At 33.3% G+C, this 20,726-nt stretch overlaps 1 protein-coding gene and 1 pseudogene across 1 annotated transcript; both read left to right on the forward strand.

The window, feature by feature from the left end:
• Positions 1-6,534: 6,534 nt before the first annotated feature.
• Positions 6,535-12,365, forward strand: LOC142637270 (uncharacterized; annotated as a pseudogene).
• Positions 12,366-19,325: 6,960 nt separating this feature from the next.
• Positions 19,326-20,415, forward strand: LOC142636654 (uncharacterized). Its single transcript, XM_075810928.1, has 3 exons — positions 19,326-19,684; positions 19,895-20,022; positions 20,123-20,415. Exons 1-3 carry the CDS (start codon positions 19,412-19,414, stop codon positions 20,256-20,258), a joined length of 537 nt encoding a protein of 178 aa, XP_075667043.1. The 5' UTR covers positions 19,326-19,411; the 3' UTR covers positions 20,259-20,415.
• Positions 20,416-20,726: the final 311 nt, after the last annotated feature.

Genomic DNA, 20,726 nt, shown 5'->3' on the forward strand with positions numbered 1-20,726 from the left:
ACAAGTAATAATCAAGGAAACTTCCATTGTAGACTTTTCATGATTAAAGAACATAACTTGCCAACTAATCAAACTAGAGTTTTTAGTACCTACTGTAATTTCACAAATCAAGAACAAACCCCACTGTATACAATGTCAAATTCCATAGTCTCCTGTTACATCAAATGAGTGTTTAATTTTTCTTGCAAAGTATTGAATAGTAAAGCTTCTGGGCCATAGTCTTAATTACAACTCTCAATCATGTTGGACTTGAATGACACCTATCAACAACGTATCATTATGAGATGCAGGAAAAAAAAAATTGGAGTGTACACAATGTTTGGTGTGGATGGGAAGAAATTTCATCATATTCTAATTGGTTAGGTTAGTAAGGGACCTATTCCAATTTATTGATCCCGAAATTTTGTATACAAGTAATACTCAAGGAAACTTCCACCCAAAATAAGTCGGACTTTTGGCAAGAGAGAAAATTGATGTCTAGACAAATCAAGCTAAGGCCGACCAAAATGGACCATATTCTTAATTTATTATCTCTATTTGTTCCATGTACAAGACTTATAGTCATTGCTTGGCATATAAAAGTTGAACATCTTATCTAAAGTCCATCCTCTGAAAGCTTGAGAAAAAATTCATTTAAACCAACACAATATATAAATTATAAAGAGTCAAAGAAAAATTGTCAAAAATAATAAAAATTTAATCTATGCTTAAATTCTTATAAGGATGAACACAATAGCAATATCATTTTAAAAAAAAAATAAAGATAAAAAATCTATACTTATTTTGTACGTATGATAAAGTCCTATCACAAAGTTTTTTGAGACTCATGTTGATTAGTGATTAGAAACTATAAAGGAATAATCATCAATATATATATATATATATATATATATATATATATATATATATATATATATATATATAAGCAAAGCTCTCATGCGGGAGTGTGTGAGGTCTTGCCAAGCGACCCTCTAATTTTGCATTTAGTATTTTTTTTTACCTATTTCATTAAGTTTTTTTTACTGTTACCCAAAAGTTTACATCAACTCATTTTACTGTTATCTCATTAGTCTCTCATTAATTGCCTAAACTTATATCACACATTTCTCTCTTTTCTATGTCTTTTAGCATACCCACCATTTTAATATTTAAAAAAAAAAACAAAAAAATAATAATTAATGACTAATAGTAATAACTAACCAGATACTTAACCAAAAAAAAAAAACCAGATAAGGCCTTAGAGAGATGGAGAGACATAAAAATGTTGTGGATTGTTAAATAAAATGCATTGTTTCACTACAAAATCAAAATGCATTGTTTCACTATAAAAGACCTGAGATTAACAAAACATTTGAAAGAGAGAGAAATAGAAATCTGAGGGGACGTCGCCTTCGTCATATTGGCCTCCCACCACCATCAAGATGCCAAAACCCCTATGGGTATTTTTTTTTCTTTTTAAATTAGGGATTAAATATGATTTAGGTTTGGGTAATTTGGTTGGATAGTTTTTGTTTTGGGTATATAAGTAGAGAGAATATTTGGTACGCAATGTAAAGCCATATTCTACCATGGTTTTAAATCATCTATAAGACACGTGCATACACACTTGCCCACACCATGTTTTAATGTCGCACTATCAATGAGTGGAAGACAGTGAGAGAGTTAGACATACTTTTATTTCATAGTATTAAATATGTGAACACAACACAAATTATTTGATTTTCACGGTCCTGTTACTCTTTTGCATTTATTTTTTGTTTCATGATTTAAAAAAAATTAATCTTACCTTCTTTTTTTTTTAAGGTGAAAAATTAATCTTACCTTGAGAAGGCTATAAATATGCAGTGAAACAACGGTTATAAATTGCACACACATAACCATTATAATTATTCAGTTCAAGGAATGAGTAGAATTTTTTTTTTGGGAGGAATATTGTAAAATAAAAGTTGTTACAAAATGTCTCTCTCTTAGAGACCTCATGCGAGAGTGCATGAGGTCCTGTCAAGTGACACTCTAATTTTCCATTTAGCATTTTTTTTTTACCTCTTTCATTAAGTTTTTTTTTTTTTTTTAATTGTTACCCAAAAGTTTACATTATCTTATTTTACTGTTATCTCATTAATTGCCTAAATTTACACCACACCTTTCACTATTCTTCATGTCTTTTAGCATACCACTATTTTAGTATTTAAAAATAATAATAAGTAAGGGTTAATAGTAATAACTAATGAGATAAGACTCTAGAGAAAGATTGAGAGATATAAAAATGTTGTGAATTGTTAAATAAAAGGCATTATTTCACTATATATTACCAAAATAAAAGACCTGAGACTAACAAAACATTTGAAAGAGAGAGAAAGAGGAATTTGAGGGGTCACCACCTTTGTTGTAAACCCCTACGGGTAATCTTTTTTTCTTTTTAAATTAGGGGCTTAAATATGATTTAGGTTAGGTAATTTGGTTAGTTAGTTTTTGTTTTGGGTATATAAGTAGACAGATTATTTGGTGCACAATGTAAAGTCACATTCTACCATGGTTTAATTTTAATTCATCTATAAGACACATGCATACACACTTCTCCACACCATGTCTTAATGTCGCACTATTGATGAGTGGAAAAAAGTCAAAGAGTTGGGTATACTTTTATTTCATAGTATGAAATATATGAACACAACACAAATAAGTTTATTTCATGGTCCCGTTACTCTTTTGCATTTATTTTTGGCTTCATGATTTTAAAAAATAATAACCTTACCTTAAGAAGGCTACAAATATGCAGTGAAGCTACTAAACCAATTTTTAATATCTCAAAATGTGTATGTTTTTTTACTCTAATTTAGTTTACTTTTTCTTTATAATTTATGTACAACATTATTCAAAACTGTTATACATAAAATATTATAAAACTATCCGTGCATTGCACGGGCAACTTACTATTCTTTTAAAAAACAGTAATATTTGAAAGTTGTAGGTTGGTCTTCCACTGGAACAAATAAAAAACGAAAATGCAATGGGACTAACCCCACTGTTAATGATAGTCAATTACATGTCATCACACCTCTTCAAGACTTTTATAAATAGAGACCCTTCTCAATTTTATAGGAGATATTTACACGCATTCAGAAGTCCCGAAACTTAGCCAAAATTAAGCTCCAAGGCCTCCAAGAACTTCAAAAACTTCAACTTTCGAATCTTAACAACATTCGAGGAGAAATTATTCAAGTCATCTTCTTAGATCTCAAAGTGTATTGGAATCAAGTCCAAAAGTGTTCAAAAACTTCAAAAGATTGCAAGTTAGTGAAGATCTACTGATTCAAGCCTCTTTACTAAGTGAAGCTTCCTTAGATGGGTTGTCTTATTACTAAGGTAGATGCAATGACCATTCATTAACTTTTGAAAAGGACCAAAAGGAGTTTCTATTCAGCTAGTGCTGCAGCCAAAAATAAATTAGAATTAGTGGTTGAGAATCCCAATTTTCCTATGGTTCAATCATCAACTTTAGAGGGCACCACTGCACACCCTTGGTGCAGTGGTCACTCCACAAGTATAAATTCTTGTGGAGTGTGGGGAGCAAGGGATGAAGTTCAAGTCTCCAAGAGGGAGATTCACACACATATACACTTAGATTAGGCTAAAGTAAAAATTCTATCTTGTATAAAAAAAATAAAAATAAAAACTCTGGAGGGCGTATGAGAAATAAATGTCCTTTTGGAATAAAGATTAAGAGATAAGAAAACTCAAACTTCTTCATTTCACATAGACGAACTGTATGCCCAGGTAGGCAAGTGGACCCAAAGGGACATCCACCTTTAAAGATGGGGAAAAAAAATGCAAATATTAGCAAACTCTGAGAGAAGTCATGATATAATAAATGAAAAGTTCAACATATTAACAAACCAAATAGATAAAAAAGATATTTCTTTAAAAAAAAAGATAAAAAATGTGGGAAGTAAACATTCACAAAATTAGACATCACCGTAAGCCCAGTAGCCCAGCTCGTTGGCTCAACCAGTTGCCTAGTCCAATAACTTAGAATTTATAACAAAAATATATAGAAGGTGTATGAAGGATTGATCTTGAGATATTTTTAGAGGAATTTTTTAAGAGAACTCTTCCAACCACTAAACTACTTAAAGTAATTGTGCTAAACTTAGTTTACTAAATATATATTTTTCTAGTAGTCTACCAAATTTGAATTAACCATTTGAAGGAGCCTTAATAAAAAAAATTAAATAAGTTTCCATCAACAAAAGAAAAAATTAAATAGATTTGACTTTTAAAAAAAAAACTGTAATTAAGTATTAAATTCTTTGATTTTTTCCTTTAAAAATATAGATTGATTATTTTATAAAAAATTGATTCTTTTTTTAGAAAAATAATAAAATAATATGCTAACACAATCTTATAGGTAGCCCATTAGGCCCAACCTAATAGCCTAGCCCGTTAAAGACAAAATGGCATTGCCCATGGGCAAGGTCGTGGGCTGGAGTTTTCTCTTTCAACCCAACCCAACCCGGCCTGTTAATTAATTAATAGCTCATTATGTCCAGCCCATTATGCCCCTAGGCTAAGTGAAAATGGGTTGGGCCAGCTTGACTTGTCCCATTAACAACCCTTAACTTTTGGTGAAACATTTACATAATGTATTAAATGAAAAGTTCAATAATAAGGATTTAAATAACTTATAATTGTAGTTTAATTTTGCATTAATTAAGTGCCATTTCAAAATTTTAATGAGATTTTCCATGCTAATGTTGTAATTTGTATGAAGTACCTCTCTAATTTAAAACTAGTGTGTAACTCCATGTATATGCACGAATACATTTAAAAATAATCACAATTACATATATATAATTTAGAATTTAATTAGATCTAGACTCTTCTGTTTTTGCATTCAATAATTTACTTGCCACAAAAATTAAAAAATTAGATGGAACACATGTGCAAAAGTGAACTCCAATTAAAATTCAATTTAAAATCTAATTGAATTTAAACTCTTTAATTTTTGTACCTTATAATTCACTTGACACAAAAATTTAAAAATTAAATGCACAACCTTATATCTCACTCACTCATACATTGATTATTTATTTAAGCTTTATAATGTTATATATATATATATATATATATATATATATATATATATATATATATATATATATCAATGCACATTCTAGATACAATCACCCGTCATCTAACAAAAAAAAAAAGCACAATACTAATTGTTCTCCATATTTTTCAATCAAGTTTTAGTTTTCACCAATTTGAGAAGGCATCAATTATATTTGTATGAAACTTCAAAGTTAAGGCAACAATAAGAAGACTATTAAGGTAAACAAAACGCACAATAAAGAATGATCTCTTCTTTTCTTTTCTTTTTTTCATTTTCATTTCTTTTTAGTATTATTGCATTTTCTGTAGTGATTTTATTGTTTTCCTTTCCAAATTTTTCAATGATATTGACTTTCGTTATTTTTAATTGACCTAGAATTGTTAATGGAGTTTTATTTGCCCTATCATTGTGGAAATTCCTAATGTTGATATGAAACATTTGATAATGAACATTTTTTGTGCTTATTTGTAAAGTGTCAAAAAGTATTCAGTATAGTAATTTTGTTATTGTTGCATCTATGTGTTTGGTAAAATTCTTTTAGAAATCTTATGCGTCTTTCTGAAATCTATTTGTGATTTTATTTTGTTCATTCTACTACAAATAATAGGCATCTCCACCATTAAATATTTAGTTAATTTGAGTTTTTTTGGTAAGCTTTTACTTTGTTTAGTTGATCATCTTCAAGGAAAAAGCCAAAAATAAAATAAGACAAAATATAATTTACTCTAGAGTATCATTATACTATTAATGTTTTTATAATAGATACTTAAGGAACTTGATTAATTCTTTCTTGGAATTCCTATTATCCTTACGTCTAGCCTCTTAGATTAATTTTTGGGAGTTCAAGTGATAGCCTAGCAACATTCTTTAAGGTGTCTCCTATTTGTGGTTCAAGCCCCACCATGTGCCCTCCACCACTATGTATATAAACGGTTGTTCAAATTAAGAATTCTCATGTGTTACAATTTAAAGATTTTATTAGATTTATAGATGACACTTTTGGTTTATGAAACATGATCAACAAAACGTGATTTTTATATAATTATATTTAGACTATACTACAATGTCATGATGAATTGATTGATCTTATTTTACCATAAAATCTAAGTAATCATGTGGTTTATGAATTTGAAGGGTTATCTATTGTGGGATTTGTTCATATGATGAAATAAAGTTTGCTCTTTACATTTTATTTTATTTTATATTTCCTCATTATGATATATGATTTATTGAATACAAACAAGTTACTAGAACTATGCTACCAAACACTATGATGTTTAAAGACGTTTAAATTGGCGCTTAATGTCCTTTAAGTAATTGGGCATCACTTGGTTTTAGTCCGTTCATCGTATCAAAAATACCACTTCTTCCTCTTCTTCTTCTTCTTCTTCTTCAGACCATACTACTTGTTTCTGCTTCAATTTTGCTATCTGGGTCCGATTCCTTACTTGGGTTAGTCTCAATTTTGCTTTGCCTTTGAAAATCTACAACTTCTCATTCATAGTCTTCTCCAATAGTATTGGTCTTTCTCGCTTCTGGGTCTGTGAAACTTCTCAATTTTATCACTTGGGTTGGTCTGCTAGGTCGGTCTCAAAATGTTAATTTTTGTCTCTAAAACCCTTGATTTTCTTGTAATCAGATAAGAATGATTGAAAATGATTAAGAAAAGGCCTGGTTCTTATTATTATTACTATTTCTTCAGGACCAGAAAAGCAATTACAACTTGTACTTTGCCAATAGACCCTCCAAATGCTTCTGTTTCACCTATTACCAATGACCACAAATCTCTCTGACTCTCATTGGCAGAGCAGCTAATTCAACGTGACCTTTTATCATCGGCGCAGCAAGTGGTTCGGCGAATAATTGCCCATTCTTCGTCGGTTTCTGATGCTTTTTTGGTTGTTGATTTTGCTGCTTTACATGGCTTGGACCTTGATTTGGGTAGCTATGGCGAACTAGTTAGGAAATTGATGAGTTGCCTGTGTGTTGAGGGGTATGGGTTTAAGAAATATGTAACTACCTTGCAAGTTAAGCTCTGTCTAAAGAATATTTCATCTCGTCAAATTGTGGTTAAAGATGTGATTGGAATTTATAATAGTGAAAGAGAGAAGCTAATGAAATCCTTGAAGGGTTGTAGGGTGTCTTACTACAAACAAATGGAATTCTATTCAAAATTTGAATTATATGTGTCTCACATGTCACTTCATTGATTTGGGTAGCTATGGCGAACTCATTAGGAAACTGGTGTATTCAGGTCACCACCAATTGGCTGAGGCACTTTTTCGTGACAACATTGTTGGTATACGTATTGATCCTGACTTACCGATTTTGAATTCTATGGTTATTTGTTTGTAAAAGTTAGATAAAGTAGAGGAGGCAGGAGCTCAATTTGATAGGCTGCTTTAGATGGGTGGAATTCCTTGCAAAGCTGCTTGTAATGCAATGATTTGGGGGCTTTATGCCCACGATAGAATTTTAGAAGCATTTGATTATTTAGTTAGAGTTAATGAGGCTGGAGTTACTCCTGGTATTTTGTGTTTTAATAAATTGATATATGGGTTATGCTATAAGGGGTATATGGATGGAGCTCTTGAATTGTTTGATGTAATGCGCTGTGGACATGGTTATCCACCTACACTCCATCTATATAAATCAATATTTTATGGTCTTTGTAAGAGAGGGCTGGTCGTAGAGGCAGAGTCACTATTTAGAGAAATGGAGTCTCAGGGTATTTATATAGATAGGGTGATGTATACTTCTTTGATTAATCAATATAAAAAATAAGAAAATGAAAATGGCAATGCGGGTTTTCTTGAGCATGCTGAAGACAGATTGTGAGCCAGATAATTACACATATAATACATTGATTCACGGGTTTTTGAAATTGGGCTTGTTTGATAAGGGGAGGCTGGTTTACAAACAGATGGCAGGGTGGGGAATGCAACCTGATGCGGTAACTAATCACCTTTTTATCAGTAAGTACTGCAGGGAAGGGAAAGTTGATTGTGCTTTGATGCTTTTGAACAACAATGCACTTTACAAGGAGAATAGGCTATCGGAAGTTTATGATTTGTTCAAAAGCATGCTGGTAAGGGGGGTTGTTCCTGATCATGTGCTGTCTTTTGTCCTCATGAAGAAGTATCCAGAGGGGCAGAGGCTTCACCTTGCTCATCTGATTCTGCAGGCAATTGCCAAGAATGGGTGTGGTTTTGACCCTTCTATGCTCTCATCCTCTGCTAGTGTAAACTCTAATGGGGATTTGGAGCGAGAAATTGAGATCCTGCTTGAGGGAATTGTGAGATGTAACTTTAATTTGGCCAATGTGGCATTCAGTGTTATTGTCATTGCCTTGTGTGGAGAAGGAAAGCCGAATGATGCCTTGCTTTACATGGATAAAATCGTGAGAGTTGGATGCATGCCTTCGCTTTTTACTTATAACTCTTTGATCAGGTGTCTATGTCAGAAGGGCCTTATTGAGGATGCCAAGTACCTACTTGACCTTATGCAAGATCGAGGTGTGGTCCCAAATCAAGCAACTTATTTGATAATGGTAAATGAACACTGTAAACGGGGTGATCTGGTGTCAGCCTTCAATATTCTGGACCAAATGGATGAGAGGGGACTTAGACCTAATGTTGCTATATATGACACTATTATTGGTTGACTAAGCAGAGAGAAAAGAATCTTTGAAGCAGAAGAAATGTTTAAGAGGATGCTTGAGTCTGGTGTAGATCCTGACGAGGTTGTCTATGTGACAATGATTAATGGCTACTCGAAGAATGGAAGAGCTATTGAAGCCCACCAGTTGTTTGATATAACGTTAGAGAATTCCATTCAGCCAAGTTCTTATTCCTACACTGCACTTATAACTATAAGTGGGTTGGTGAAGAAAAATATGACTTTATAAGGGATGCATATACCTTGATAAAATGTTGGGAGATGGTCTTCAGCCAAATGCTGTGCTATATACCTCACTTATCAGTCTTTTCTTGAAGAAGGGTCAGATCGAATTTGCCTTTAGGTTAGTTGATTTGATGGACAGAAACCAGATTGACACCGATCTCATCATGTATATCTCACTTGTCAGTGGTGTTAGCAGAAATATCTCTGGTATTAAGAAGGAATGGTACGTTATAAATAAAAAGTCTGAAAGGGAAAGAGAAATGTTGTTCCATTTACTCTTATGCCAATGAAGAAGATTTTGAGAATTTCTGCTGATACTCCTGAGGAGATGAAATGGTTTGCTTTGAAGCTGATGCAGAAGTTTAAAGACATTGAGTTTATGCCAAACTTGTACCTATATAATGGTATAATCTCTGGATTTGTAGGGCAGAACGGATGTGGGATGCCAATGATCATTTTGAAAAGATGCAAAGAGAGGGTGTACATCCCAATGAGGTGACTTACTCCATTCTCATTGATGGGCATATTCGATCTGGTGATATTGACAGCGCAATAGGATTGTTCAATAAGATGAATGCAGATGGTTTTGCTCCAGACAGAATTGTGTATAACACGTCACTGAAAGGCCTTTGTAAGGCTGGGAGACTCTTAATGCCTTACCACTCTCATATACAATGCGTAAGAGGGGGGTTTTCCCAAATCAGTTTTCTATGAATGTTTACTCAGTTGTTTTTGTGCAAGTGATGTGAGGGTTCCTGCCTTCAAGATATTTGAAGAAATGCTAGCTCAAAATTATAAACCTAAGCAGTTTAATCACAATTGGTTGCTTTGCAAATTATGTGAGAATAATAAATTTCTTGAAGCCCGCATGGTATCTGATATGATGCTTCAGAGAGGGATAACTCCAAAACATTCAACAAAGAGGTTTTATTTGAAAACATGGAATGAGGGAAATGAAGATAATCTAGCATTGAAGGTATATCCTTGTGCACGGTAACAGTTATTGCCTGATACAGTGCAACACATTTAGAGGTTGGTGATGAGGAAATTTTGTTGTGCCAAATATGCATCTCTTCAATTGTCACTACATTCTAGCTCCCAAATCATTCCCCCTTTCACCCCAAAGTTCCAAATGTACAACTTATAATTATTTGACTTGGGAATTGTGTGTTTGTATGCAGGAACGATGCCCACAAAAAACAAAGTGATTTATGTGGGACTGGTGGAGATCATGAACTACAATCTTTGCAAATGAGGTCATTTGCATGCAGCTGACTAGAATCAGGTAATTTTCAATTCTGATGTGCCCTGCTACTTTCCTAGAAGATATGCAAATGAAACTGATTCAATTGGCCAATGGCCACTTGGCCCCATCTGTGGAGCTTGAAGTGGGGATTGATTGATTGATTACAATCACTCCCACTGAGAAAATTCCCCCCCCCCCCCCCACCCAAAGAGAGAGAGAGAGAGAGAGAGAAGAAGAAGAAGAAGAAAATGATTCAATTGATATAAAATGTGAATTAAAATTCACCCAACTCATGAAAACTATAAACCCTAAACACTCGCAGAACACAAAGAACCAAATACCACTAACGGTAATTTTCCTCTTATTTGCTCATTTTTGCTTTTGTTTTTTGTTTTCTCTAATTCTCTTGCTTCTTTGATGTAGTTCTTGAAATTTTAAATTAAATTTCTAAAATTTATTTAATTTTGATTTTAGTTCTGGAATTAGCTGTGGCTGGGTCTTCAAAAACCCTAGCCTTTTGCTTTTGTAATTGTTCTTGATTATGCTAAATGTTTTATTTTATTTTTGAAAATTCAATCAGGAAGATCTGAAGCTTGGGCTGAATTGTGAAATTCAAGGTTTTAAAGTTATCTCCTGTTAACATTGAAAGTGTCCCGTAATGTGTTTTGATTTCAAATTTGGCTTTGTAATATGCACTTTCATGATCGTAACAGTGGTTCATGATTTTTTCAGGCATGATGCTGGATTGAGATGGGTTCTGTTCTTCCAAGATACAAATGGACTTCTCTTCAAGGTTAGTTGTTTCAATTTTTCGTTCTTTAATCCAAATATGTCTTATTATTTATAGCTTGATTATAAGACCAAAGCGCTGGTCATTGTTTACTTGTTTGTGTAGGCAATTCCAGCTGCTCTGGGTGTAAGTGCTACCACACAATACCATGTTAATTCTCTTGCTGTTCCACGCAAAGCAAAAGAAGCTATTGGAGGAATTACCAAACTTACTCATGCTGATGGTATTTTGCTATTTTATTGAACGCATGTTTCCCTTGTTTTACTTGGATTTTTTGATAAATTTACCAATCCCAACAACATCAATTCTTTCTTTTTAAATGAAAATTGATAAATTACTATTGTACTAAAAGTTTAAGCTATTAGAAAATTATTAATTTAATCATTTAAGCATTGTTCTAACACCTTCCCTCACGCTTGGGCTTAGACTCCCTTTTATAAGTGAGACCTAACACATGAGATTTTTAACTTTTTAATGGAAGGTAGAGTGGAGACATGATTTGAACTCAAGACTACATTCTCTATTAGCAAATCATGAACCTAATCATTTAATCATTATTCTAATAAATATTACCAAAGGTATCATTGAATTAGCATAAGATTACAATATCATATATCTTGGTTTCAGTGTTTGATTCAGATTTTGATATACTGCACATCTATTTAAAGGAACTGTTGTATGCTTAGGCTTGACTTGTTTGTCTCTTTGTTTTCCCAGTTGATCTTGGAACTTGGTCCTTACATTGACGAACTCACAAAAAAGGGAGGTGCTATAAAGGAGTTTGTTAATCCAAAGTAAGTCTTCTGTACTTGCTACCTTAAAACTTCTAATTTATCTACTTGGTTTTTCTACTATGTTTAAGTGCTTTCAGTTATCAATCTCTAAAAATAATATAAATGCATTTTTATCTTTTGACTTGGTTTATTTGTGAAAATTTCCCAACCCCAATACATCACACCTCGCCAGTAGAACAATGCGGGCTTTAGAAATTGTACTGAAATAGAAAGAGTGACAACAGTTCATCTGACTGATTGGTTAACTGGGTTAGTCACATCTTACATATATTAAATTATAAATTTACTAGTTTCTTGTTTTACCCTTTAGCATTGGAGAAATGTCATTCTTTCTTGATTTCTTTTTTGCTCACAGAAATGTGTAGGGATTAAAGCAGTCATAGCTTAGTGGAACACTATGTAGGAATCTGCTTTCGTTTCGGACTCCCTGGCAGGCCATATCTAAGTTAGATTCAGCATGTCTATTTATTCATTTTGGGAAATTGTTAAAGAACCCAATGAAATTGTGAAAGGCTGAAAGCTCTTACCTCGTATTGGTTTGTGCCTTTCAGCCTTTGTGGACTACAGGTACTACAAGTCTACAACTTCTTTATTTTTTTATATAGAATCAACTACAAGCTCTTAAGTTTAGCCATTTACTGTGTTAGTAAATTGTGAGTAGTGAGTAGGTTAGTGTACTAGACTATATTTGATTGAAATTGTGAGTTAAATGTGTGAGCTCAGAGTTGTGAAATGTCCTATCAAATGATTCAAATTGAATGAGATTTTTTATTTTATTTTAATAAATAGGTTGTCTTATCTTGTCTCATGTCTGTAAAGTGTGAACATATATTTATAATCTATTGGTTCCAGTGCTTTGTGCTTTATGCACCTAGCATTAGGATGTAGTTTAAATATTTTTTTAGCGAATTTTTTTAACGGATTGGGTCACGGGTCAATCTTTTTTGCTTCGGGCAAAAAAATTCTGGTTCGGGTCAGGTATTTTTCGAATCTGGTCAAAAAATTCTGATCCGTTTTACCACGTCTACATGTAACTAATAACTTCAAAGTCACAATCTTAGGACATGTTTAGTTCTGATTCTGTTCACAAATTTATAATGCTGAGAACAAAGCTAAAAAACCCCATCTTGAACATTATTTTAGTAATTGATAATACAATATGTTTTTTGTTGTATTTCCAAATCCAAATCTTGAAGGGTAAAACAGTGAAAATAACATGGGATTCCGTTTTCCTTGTCTTGCCCTTTTCTGTCTTACCCATAAAAAAGATAGACTCTAGTGTGGTAGGAGGGCAAATCGGCCCAATACCACCTTTTTAAAAAAAATTTAGGCAAAAACACTGTTTCGAAAATAATAGGGGAAATACCACTTTTTCCAGTACTCGAGCTTGGTGAGCTCGAGTACCGGATTTTCTAGCTCCACCGTGGCATGCCAGCGTGGCATTTCGGATTTAAAAAATGCCACTTAGTACTCGAGTTTGGTGGACTCGAGTACTGTATAATGTGGTACCCGAGTCCACTAAACTCGGGTACCAATCTGGATTGGCCTTCATATAGTGAGTGCATAATGCCATTTGATACTCGAGTTTCATAGACTCGGATACTGTGTTAACAGTACCCGAGTGCTTGAAACTCGAGTACCAATCTGGGTTGTATATCATGCCCATTATACTCGAGTTTCATGTACTTGGGTACTGTTAACACAGTACCCGAGTCCGTGAAACTCGAGTATTGCTCACTAAAACCACACAGAGTTCAAATTTTGTCTCCCATTTCTCACTCACCACTCACTCTGACTCTCCACACCCAAAACGTACCAAACCCCAAACCCATTTCATTGGCGGCAGAAATCTCGCCTTTTGCCAGCGACCTCGCACTCACTCCACCGGAGAGAAGCGCATCTCATCGGCGGCGACCTCCCATATAAGAAAAGAGAAGATTCTTAGAGAATATGGATTGGATTTTTCCTGAGAATAGATTTAATGTTTGTTTATTTTTGTGTGAGAGTTATCATTTAAAATTTGGGGTTATTTTCATTTTGGCACGTCATGTTTGATTTTGTTTTCATATTAGTCCTATAGTCCCTTTTTGTTAGGAAATTGATCATTAAATGCAAGATAAGAGTAGGCTATTAAGACACACTACTCATTTAAGTCCATATCTATTAAAAATTTGACTAAGTATTGTCACTTCTTACTTCAATTATCTTCCATGACAGGTGATTTTTCTTACATGGATTTTTATATTCACATCATTTTAGGCAAAAGGAATTGTGTGACAAAGAAGATTGCAAGATATGTGATAATCTTGATGTGGATCAGCCATGCATGTGTTAGTTTTATCTTTGAAATTGCTTTTTGCATTCTAGATGTTCCTTTCGATGCTTCTTTTTAAAGATGAATGAGAAATATATTTATAAACTACTAAAAACTAAAAAACAAGATACAGTTACTATCTCAACTCACAGACTAAAAGAACTCCTAATCCTAGTAAAGAGCAGCTATACAATTGCATGTCACAATAAAGGACAAAAAACACACATAAGGAAGAGGTAGCCTTTGTAAAACCACCCTACTTGCAACCAAAATCTAAACAAACTCCATTTAAGAAATGCACTGCAAAATCTTCAAGCTGAAACTCCAAGTATTGCAATGACTCTGTTCGAGAGAAAGCCTTCATATTTCAAAATGCCTTTTCCAAGGATAATTGCATTTCTCTGATGCCAAATATCATAGATTGATCCTAAAGCTAGCTTACACACCACAGCTTGGAGAGATTTTCCCCTACACTTCTTCACTCTCCATTATGTGATGTCTTCCCATACAAACCCGGGAGCCTGGAGATGGTAGCACCTCATTAACTCTTTCCTAAATAAAGAGCACTAAAAAATGTTCACTAAAAATCAAATGGACGTAAAGATTCGAGCTGCATGATTAGAACACTCCAGAAATTGAGGCCAACACAGATTGATACTCGAGCTTCGTGGACCTGGGTACTGTTAACACAGTACCCGAGTCCACAAAGCTCGAGTATCAAATGGCATGATACGCCTAAGAAATGGCGGCCAACCCAGATTGGTACTCGAGTTTCAAGCACTCGGGTACTGTTAACACAGTACCCGAGTCCGTGAAACTCGAGTATCAAATGGCATTATGCGCTCACTATATGGAGGCCAATCCAGATTGGTACCCGAGTTTAGTGGACTCGGGTACCACATTATACAGTACTCGAGTCCACCAAACTCGAGTACTAAGTGGCATTTTTTAAATCCGAAATGCCACGCTGGCATGCCACGGTGGAGCTAGAAAATCCGGTACTCGAGCTCACCAAGCTCGAGTACTGGAAAAAGTGGTATTTCCCCAATAATTTCTGAAACAGTATTTTTTGCCCAAATTTTTTTTAAAAAGGTGGTATTGGGCCGATTTGCCCGTGGTAGGAAGTACTGTACTATGCTTGTCCATATTATAGGATTCTGCTTGTGTAGGGAGTCCAGGATTAAATGGCACAGGCCCAGGAACATGGAGTGCAGGAAGTGCCCAAGAAGCTAGGATTAAATGCTAGCTGGGCTCATATAGTCAATAGAAATTTATGGCCCAGGATATTATGGTCTTCGACCAATTCCTTTTTTTTTAGGTATATGATCATATAAGAGACATAATGACATTGAAATCTTGTTTTTATCAAAATGAGGGAGACCTACATTCTATTGTGGTTGAAAGTTTTGAGAATGATGTAACTTTCTAAAAAAAAAAAAAAGTTTATTATGCAATACTATGGTACAAAAATAAGTAATGAGATTTTAGAATCTATCTAGATTATGGTAAATAAAATAATTGATATAAATGACAATCATTAAAAGTATGCGCTATAGTTTGAAATTCTATTAAAAAAGTTATTAAGATAAATAAAGATTCGAAAGTGATTTAAAATGGAGAGAATTTGAACCATCCAAAAATATGATTATACTAATACAAATGCCCCTTTTGCTTTTACTGAGGGTTCATTTGGTTAGAATGGTGGAAAAGTCAGAGGATATAAAATGGTAGAGGATGAAAAAGTGAGAGAATAGAAAAAAATTTAATTTCTCTCTTTTTTGTTTGGTTGGGAGCGGAAAAATTGAGGGATGAAAAAAGTGAGTTTGTATAAATTTACTCATATACCCTTGTTAAAAAATGATGACCAATTAAAACAAAAAAATGACAAACAACCAAAAAATAAAAAAGCAATCACCCAACTTATTAAAAAATAAAAATCATGTTTTAAAAAAAAAGTCATGTCTAGTTAAACAATATATATATATATATATATATATATATATATATATATATATATATATATATATATATATATATATATCACACCCAAAGCCCAGGAAATCAAAAAAAAGAAAAGAAAAGTGCAACATGCCCACGCGGCCACGTCCAAGAAAGCACAAAAAAAAAAGATGAAAAAACAAAAGAAGAAAGGAAGCGTGCGCTATAGTTTGAAATTCTATTAAAGAAGTTATTAAGATAAATAAAGATTCGAAAGTGATTTAAAATGGAGAAAATTTGAACCATCCAAAAATATGATTATACTAATACAAATGCCCCTTTTGTTTTTACTGAGGGTTCATTTGGTTGGAATGGTGGAAAAGTGAGAGGATATAAAATGGTAGGAGGATGAAAAAGTGAGATGATAGAAAAGATTTTAATTTCTCTACTCTTTGTCTGGTTGGGAGCAGAAAAGTGGAGGGATGAAAAAAGTGAGTTTGTATAAATTTACTCATACACCCTTGTTAAAAAATGATGACCAATTAAAACAAAAAAGTGACAAACAACCAAAAAAGAAAAAAGAAAAAAAAAACAATCACCCAATTTATTAAAAAATAAAAATCATGTTTCAAAAAAAAAAGTCATGTCTAGTTAAACATATATATATATCTATCACACCCAAAGCCCAGGAAATTAAAAAAAAAAAAAAAAAGGCAATGTCCAAGAAAGGGAATAGAAAAAAAAAAAAAAAAAAAAAAAAGTGCAACGTGCCCACACGGCCACGCCCAGGATAGCACAAAAAAAAGGTAAAAAAACAAAAGAAGAAAGGAATTGGACGAATGGTGTGTTATTTTTGTTCATTAAGCAGTCTCATTTTTCTCTTTATTTTTTATAGAAGACTTTTTAGTGAGACCGGAGAAAAAACACCCGTGCCTCACTATTTATTTTCTTTCCTCCCCAATTAACTAAACACACTAATCAAAGTGTGCATGAGAGAGATCTGAGTTGTTTTTGATAATGAAAGGAGCACTTACTTATTTTGTTTTGGTTAAAGAAACAGCTTACTTATTTTGTTTTGGCAAGTATAATAATAAAGCAGCTTTTTTTTTTTGTTTTTGAGAAGAATAATAATAAAGAAGCTTAAAGCATGGAATGGAATTCTGCCTTTCATAATTCATTCAAGCTTATTGGTGTGTCTCAAGTTTGCTGCCCTCTTAAATATTCCTGGCCAGTGCTGACACAACACGACTCCTGCCTGGCATTTGGCTAGCACTAAGCAAGAAAAATTAATACTAAACATTGTTTTACTTTGATCATTGAATTGCTAATAAAAAATCTAATGCTTATCCATAATTGTTATACAAGTAGTCTATAAGATATTATTGATTTTTTTTTTTTTTTTTTTGTATTGTGTAGCAGGATGAAAATTTAATGCATTGAATCTCTACCTACACTCCCACAGTCCAACTCCCCCCTATGCTGCCTCGAAACTTAAATATTCTTCAATTAAATATTATACAATAACATATACATATACTTTATACTAAAACAAGTTAAATTAATTTCACATACCAAAATTTGTTGAAAAGAAAAGCTACATATGATAGAATATGGAAACATATCCTCTGGACTCATTAAGCAGTAATCATACTATAAATATTTTTGAGATCCCCTCATCTGGCCTTTATTTATATCAGACAACAAAAAGCATCCAAACCTAACTTTTTTTTAGTGGACATTTCAGATTAGGTATACATGAATTCTCCCTATAAATAGTAAACAAATATTCCTCCTACTGAAAAGAAAAGACTTTCCAATTCTTATTATGTGGAAAATAGAAATTGAAAACAAGCATTATTGCAAATGGTGAGTTAGTCCCAGGTCCAATTATAAATGCTTGTAACCAAACTATGAGAGAGAGAGAGAGAGAGCTTATATCCAATAAGCAACTGAAATTGATTGATGGAAAAGTTTGGCCCCCATTGCCTCAATTGAAAAGGCCTAATTGACAGTTGACACGTAGCCAATGAAGAGTCATATCAATAAATTAAATTATCGTCCATACCAAATCAACTGTATGATAATGCTATCCTCAGAATATTAGAGGTGGGATGCGAAAACTTATTTTACTCCCTCAAATACTATTTTATTTATTTTACTAACTCCTTTAATAATTCATCATACATCTTAATTTATGTTTTTACATACAATCTAAAAAAAAAATATAAATTACCTAATAAAATAATAAAAAATACTATTCTCTCTCTTTTTCCTCCACTCAATTTTTCTCTTCATACACAACCACATATTAAAATAATATTTATTTTACATCCTATGAATTGTAAGGTTACAAATTTTTTTAAATTTACAAACCTGAATAGATTGGGTTTTGGGTGGCTTAGGTTGTAAAATAGCAACTGAGGGTGCAAACGCCCCCAATACTAGTACTCTTATATATTATTGGAATGTCTTAAATACTCGAATAAATTAGGTATCAACAAGTTAGATTTAAAAAAAGAAAAAGAAAAAAAGAGGTAGATCAAAAACAACATTTTTTTTTTTTTTTGGGTTTAACTGTCCGGGCCAGTTTACGTGCACCTTGACTTATCCCCGCTTGCAGTGGGAGCCTGCTACTAGCACAAGGTGTTACAACTGCTAGAACTCGAACTGGAGAGCAAACTCAATCAAACTCCAGAGTCTTACCAAAGGTAGACAAGTCACTGGGCCACACTAGGTGGTTTGATCAAAATCAACATTCAAAACTTAGAATCACCTGCTTTAATACACAACAAAAGACCTATTATTTCAAAAATTTAAGCTATTAGTAAAGGAGGGATTTAATCATCAAACTTCAAAGAGACACTCTTGAATCTTGATGGACATTCTTATCTAAGATGCAGTACCTTCCTCATCCTGAATCTTGTAACAATGTTGATCCAAATATTGGCAAAGTTAGTGTTGCTCTAAAATTATAGGATGTTTCCAAGGTGTCGGTCTAAAATAGTAGGTGAACTCCAACCAAAAAAAAGAGAGAAAGATACAAATACAGTCACTTTGTTGTGAAAATCTGAATAGATCCACCAACAGCTGAGTCGGAAAAAAAGGCATAATCAACCAACAATATGACTTGGGATTCACCGGCAACAACAGGTAGAAGATAAGCAAAATTGGGTCCCAGGTAGCTATATTTAACCGAATAAATCCACCATGATAAGACATTACCCATCAATAATTCAATTTTTTTTAATGTGTCTCAACGTATAGAACTTATGCTTACAAAAAGAAAAATATAGAAAATACTTTGCTACAATCCATGCCCAAAACATTATTCTATTCCCATCTCCTAACAAACCTCAACCCCACCATCATTAACAAACTTCTTCTTCTTCTGCCTCTTCTTCTTGTTTCACAAAATCAATCAATGGCTGTAACTTGTTCTTCTTTTTCTTCTTCTTCTATTCACATCCCAATTCTGAAATCTGGTCTAATCATGAGGCCTATCAGCAAATCTCTGATGCTTAAACACACTCAAGTTCCAGTCAAGAAATTACCTAGACTCCAGATCAAATGTTCCATTAAAAACAAGGTCAACAATATCCTCTCTTTTTTTTTTTTTTCTTTTTGGTTATTCCTATGCATATATACATGATACATCCCTTTCCTTTATTTGTTTCTTGTCATTGAAAACATAACTATACTAACAAACTTTTCTACAAAACAAGGCCTAATTGGATCAACTTCAGTCACACTTTTTTTCAACTGGTTGATGTCTGAAACTATGAATTGTTTGTTACAGGTTTATGAGGATAGGTCCAATGGCATAATCTGCTATAGAGATGATAGTGGGGAAATAGTTTGCGAAGGATATGACGATGAAGCCCCTCGCTTTCAACAACAGGTTCCAAGAACAACTTGTCATCCAAGGTAGATAATCCTAACACATAAAAGTAGCATAATAATAATATAAACAACTTCAAATTGTTATGAAACCTGTCTGATGATTATTGATTTTTCCCAAGTTCAGAGACGTCGAGATCATTGATCTTCTTTTTCAACAAAGTGGGTATCAAATTGTTAAAGGCAGTGGATTGAACAATGTTGATGAAAGTGTTGCTGTGCAGAAGGACCTCAATTGCAATGGCTTTAACTCTTTCTGCTAATCAATTCCCAACTTTTTTCAGTTAAATAGATTTCTCCACAACTCTGCTCTAGTACGTGTAAGGAAAGCATATACATCAGTCACAGAATGTGAATAGAGGGCATAAATGAACTTGTTTTATTTTTGAAGCACATACTTCTTCCATGAGTAACAGAAAATTGTCTTGTCCCTATTGTTTTCTTTTTCCTGTGTATGTGGCTAACCTGAACTAGTGAGGATCAATAGTTGATAGCTAAATCTTTAGTCCAAGGCTCGGTTGTTGTATTCCACATTCAAAACAAACTAGCAGAGAAACGATGACAAGTCCCTAAACTTATTGCCACACATCCTATCCAAGGACTAAATGAGTAGTGTATAATATCGTGCAGGTTCAATACTAGCACCAAGATTCATGGAAATCTCCAAAATTATCATAACCTGCATTTGATCTGAAGCTGATATCTGAAATCTTAAGAATAATAGTGGAGTA

This window comes from Castanea sativa, chromosome 5 (assembly GCF_040712315.1).
Source record: "Castanea sativa cultivar Marrone di Chiusa Pesio chromosome 5, ASM4071231v1".
NCBI classification, from domain to species: Eukaryota; Viridiplantae; Streptophyta; class Magnoliopsida; order Fagales; family Fagaceae; genus Castanea; species Castanea sativa.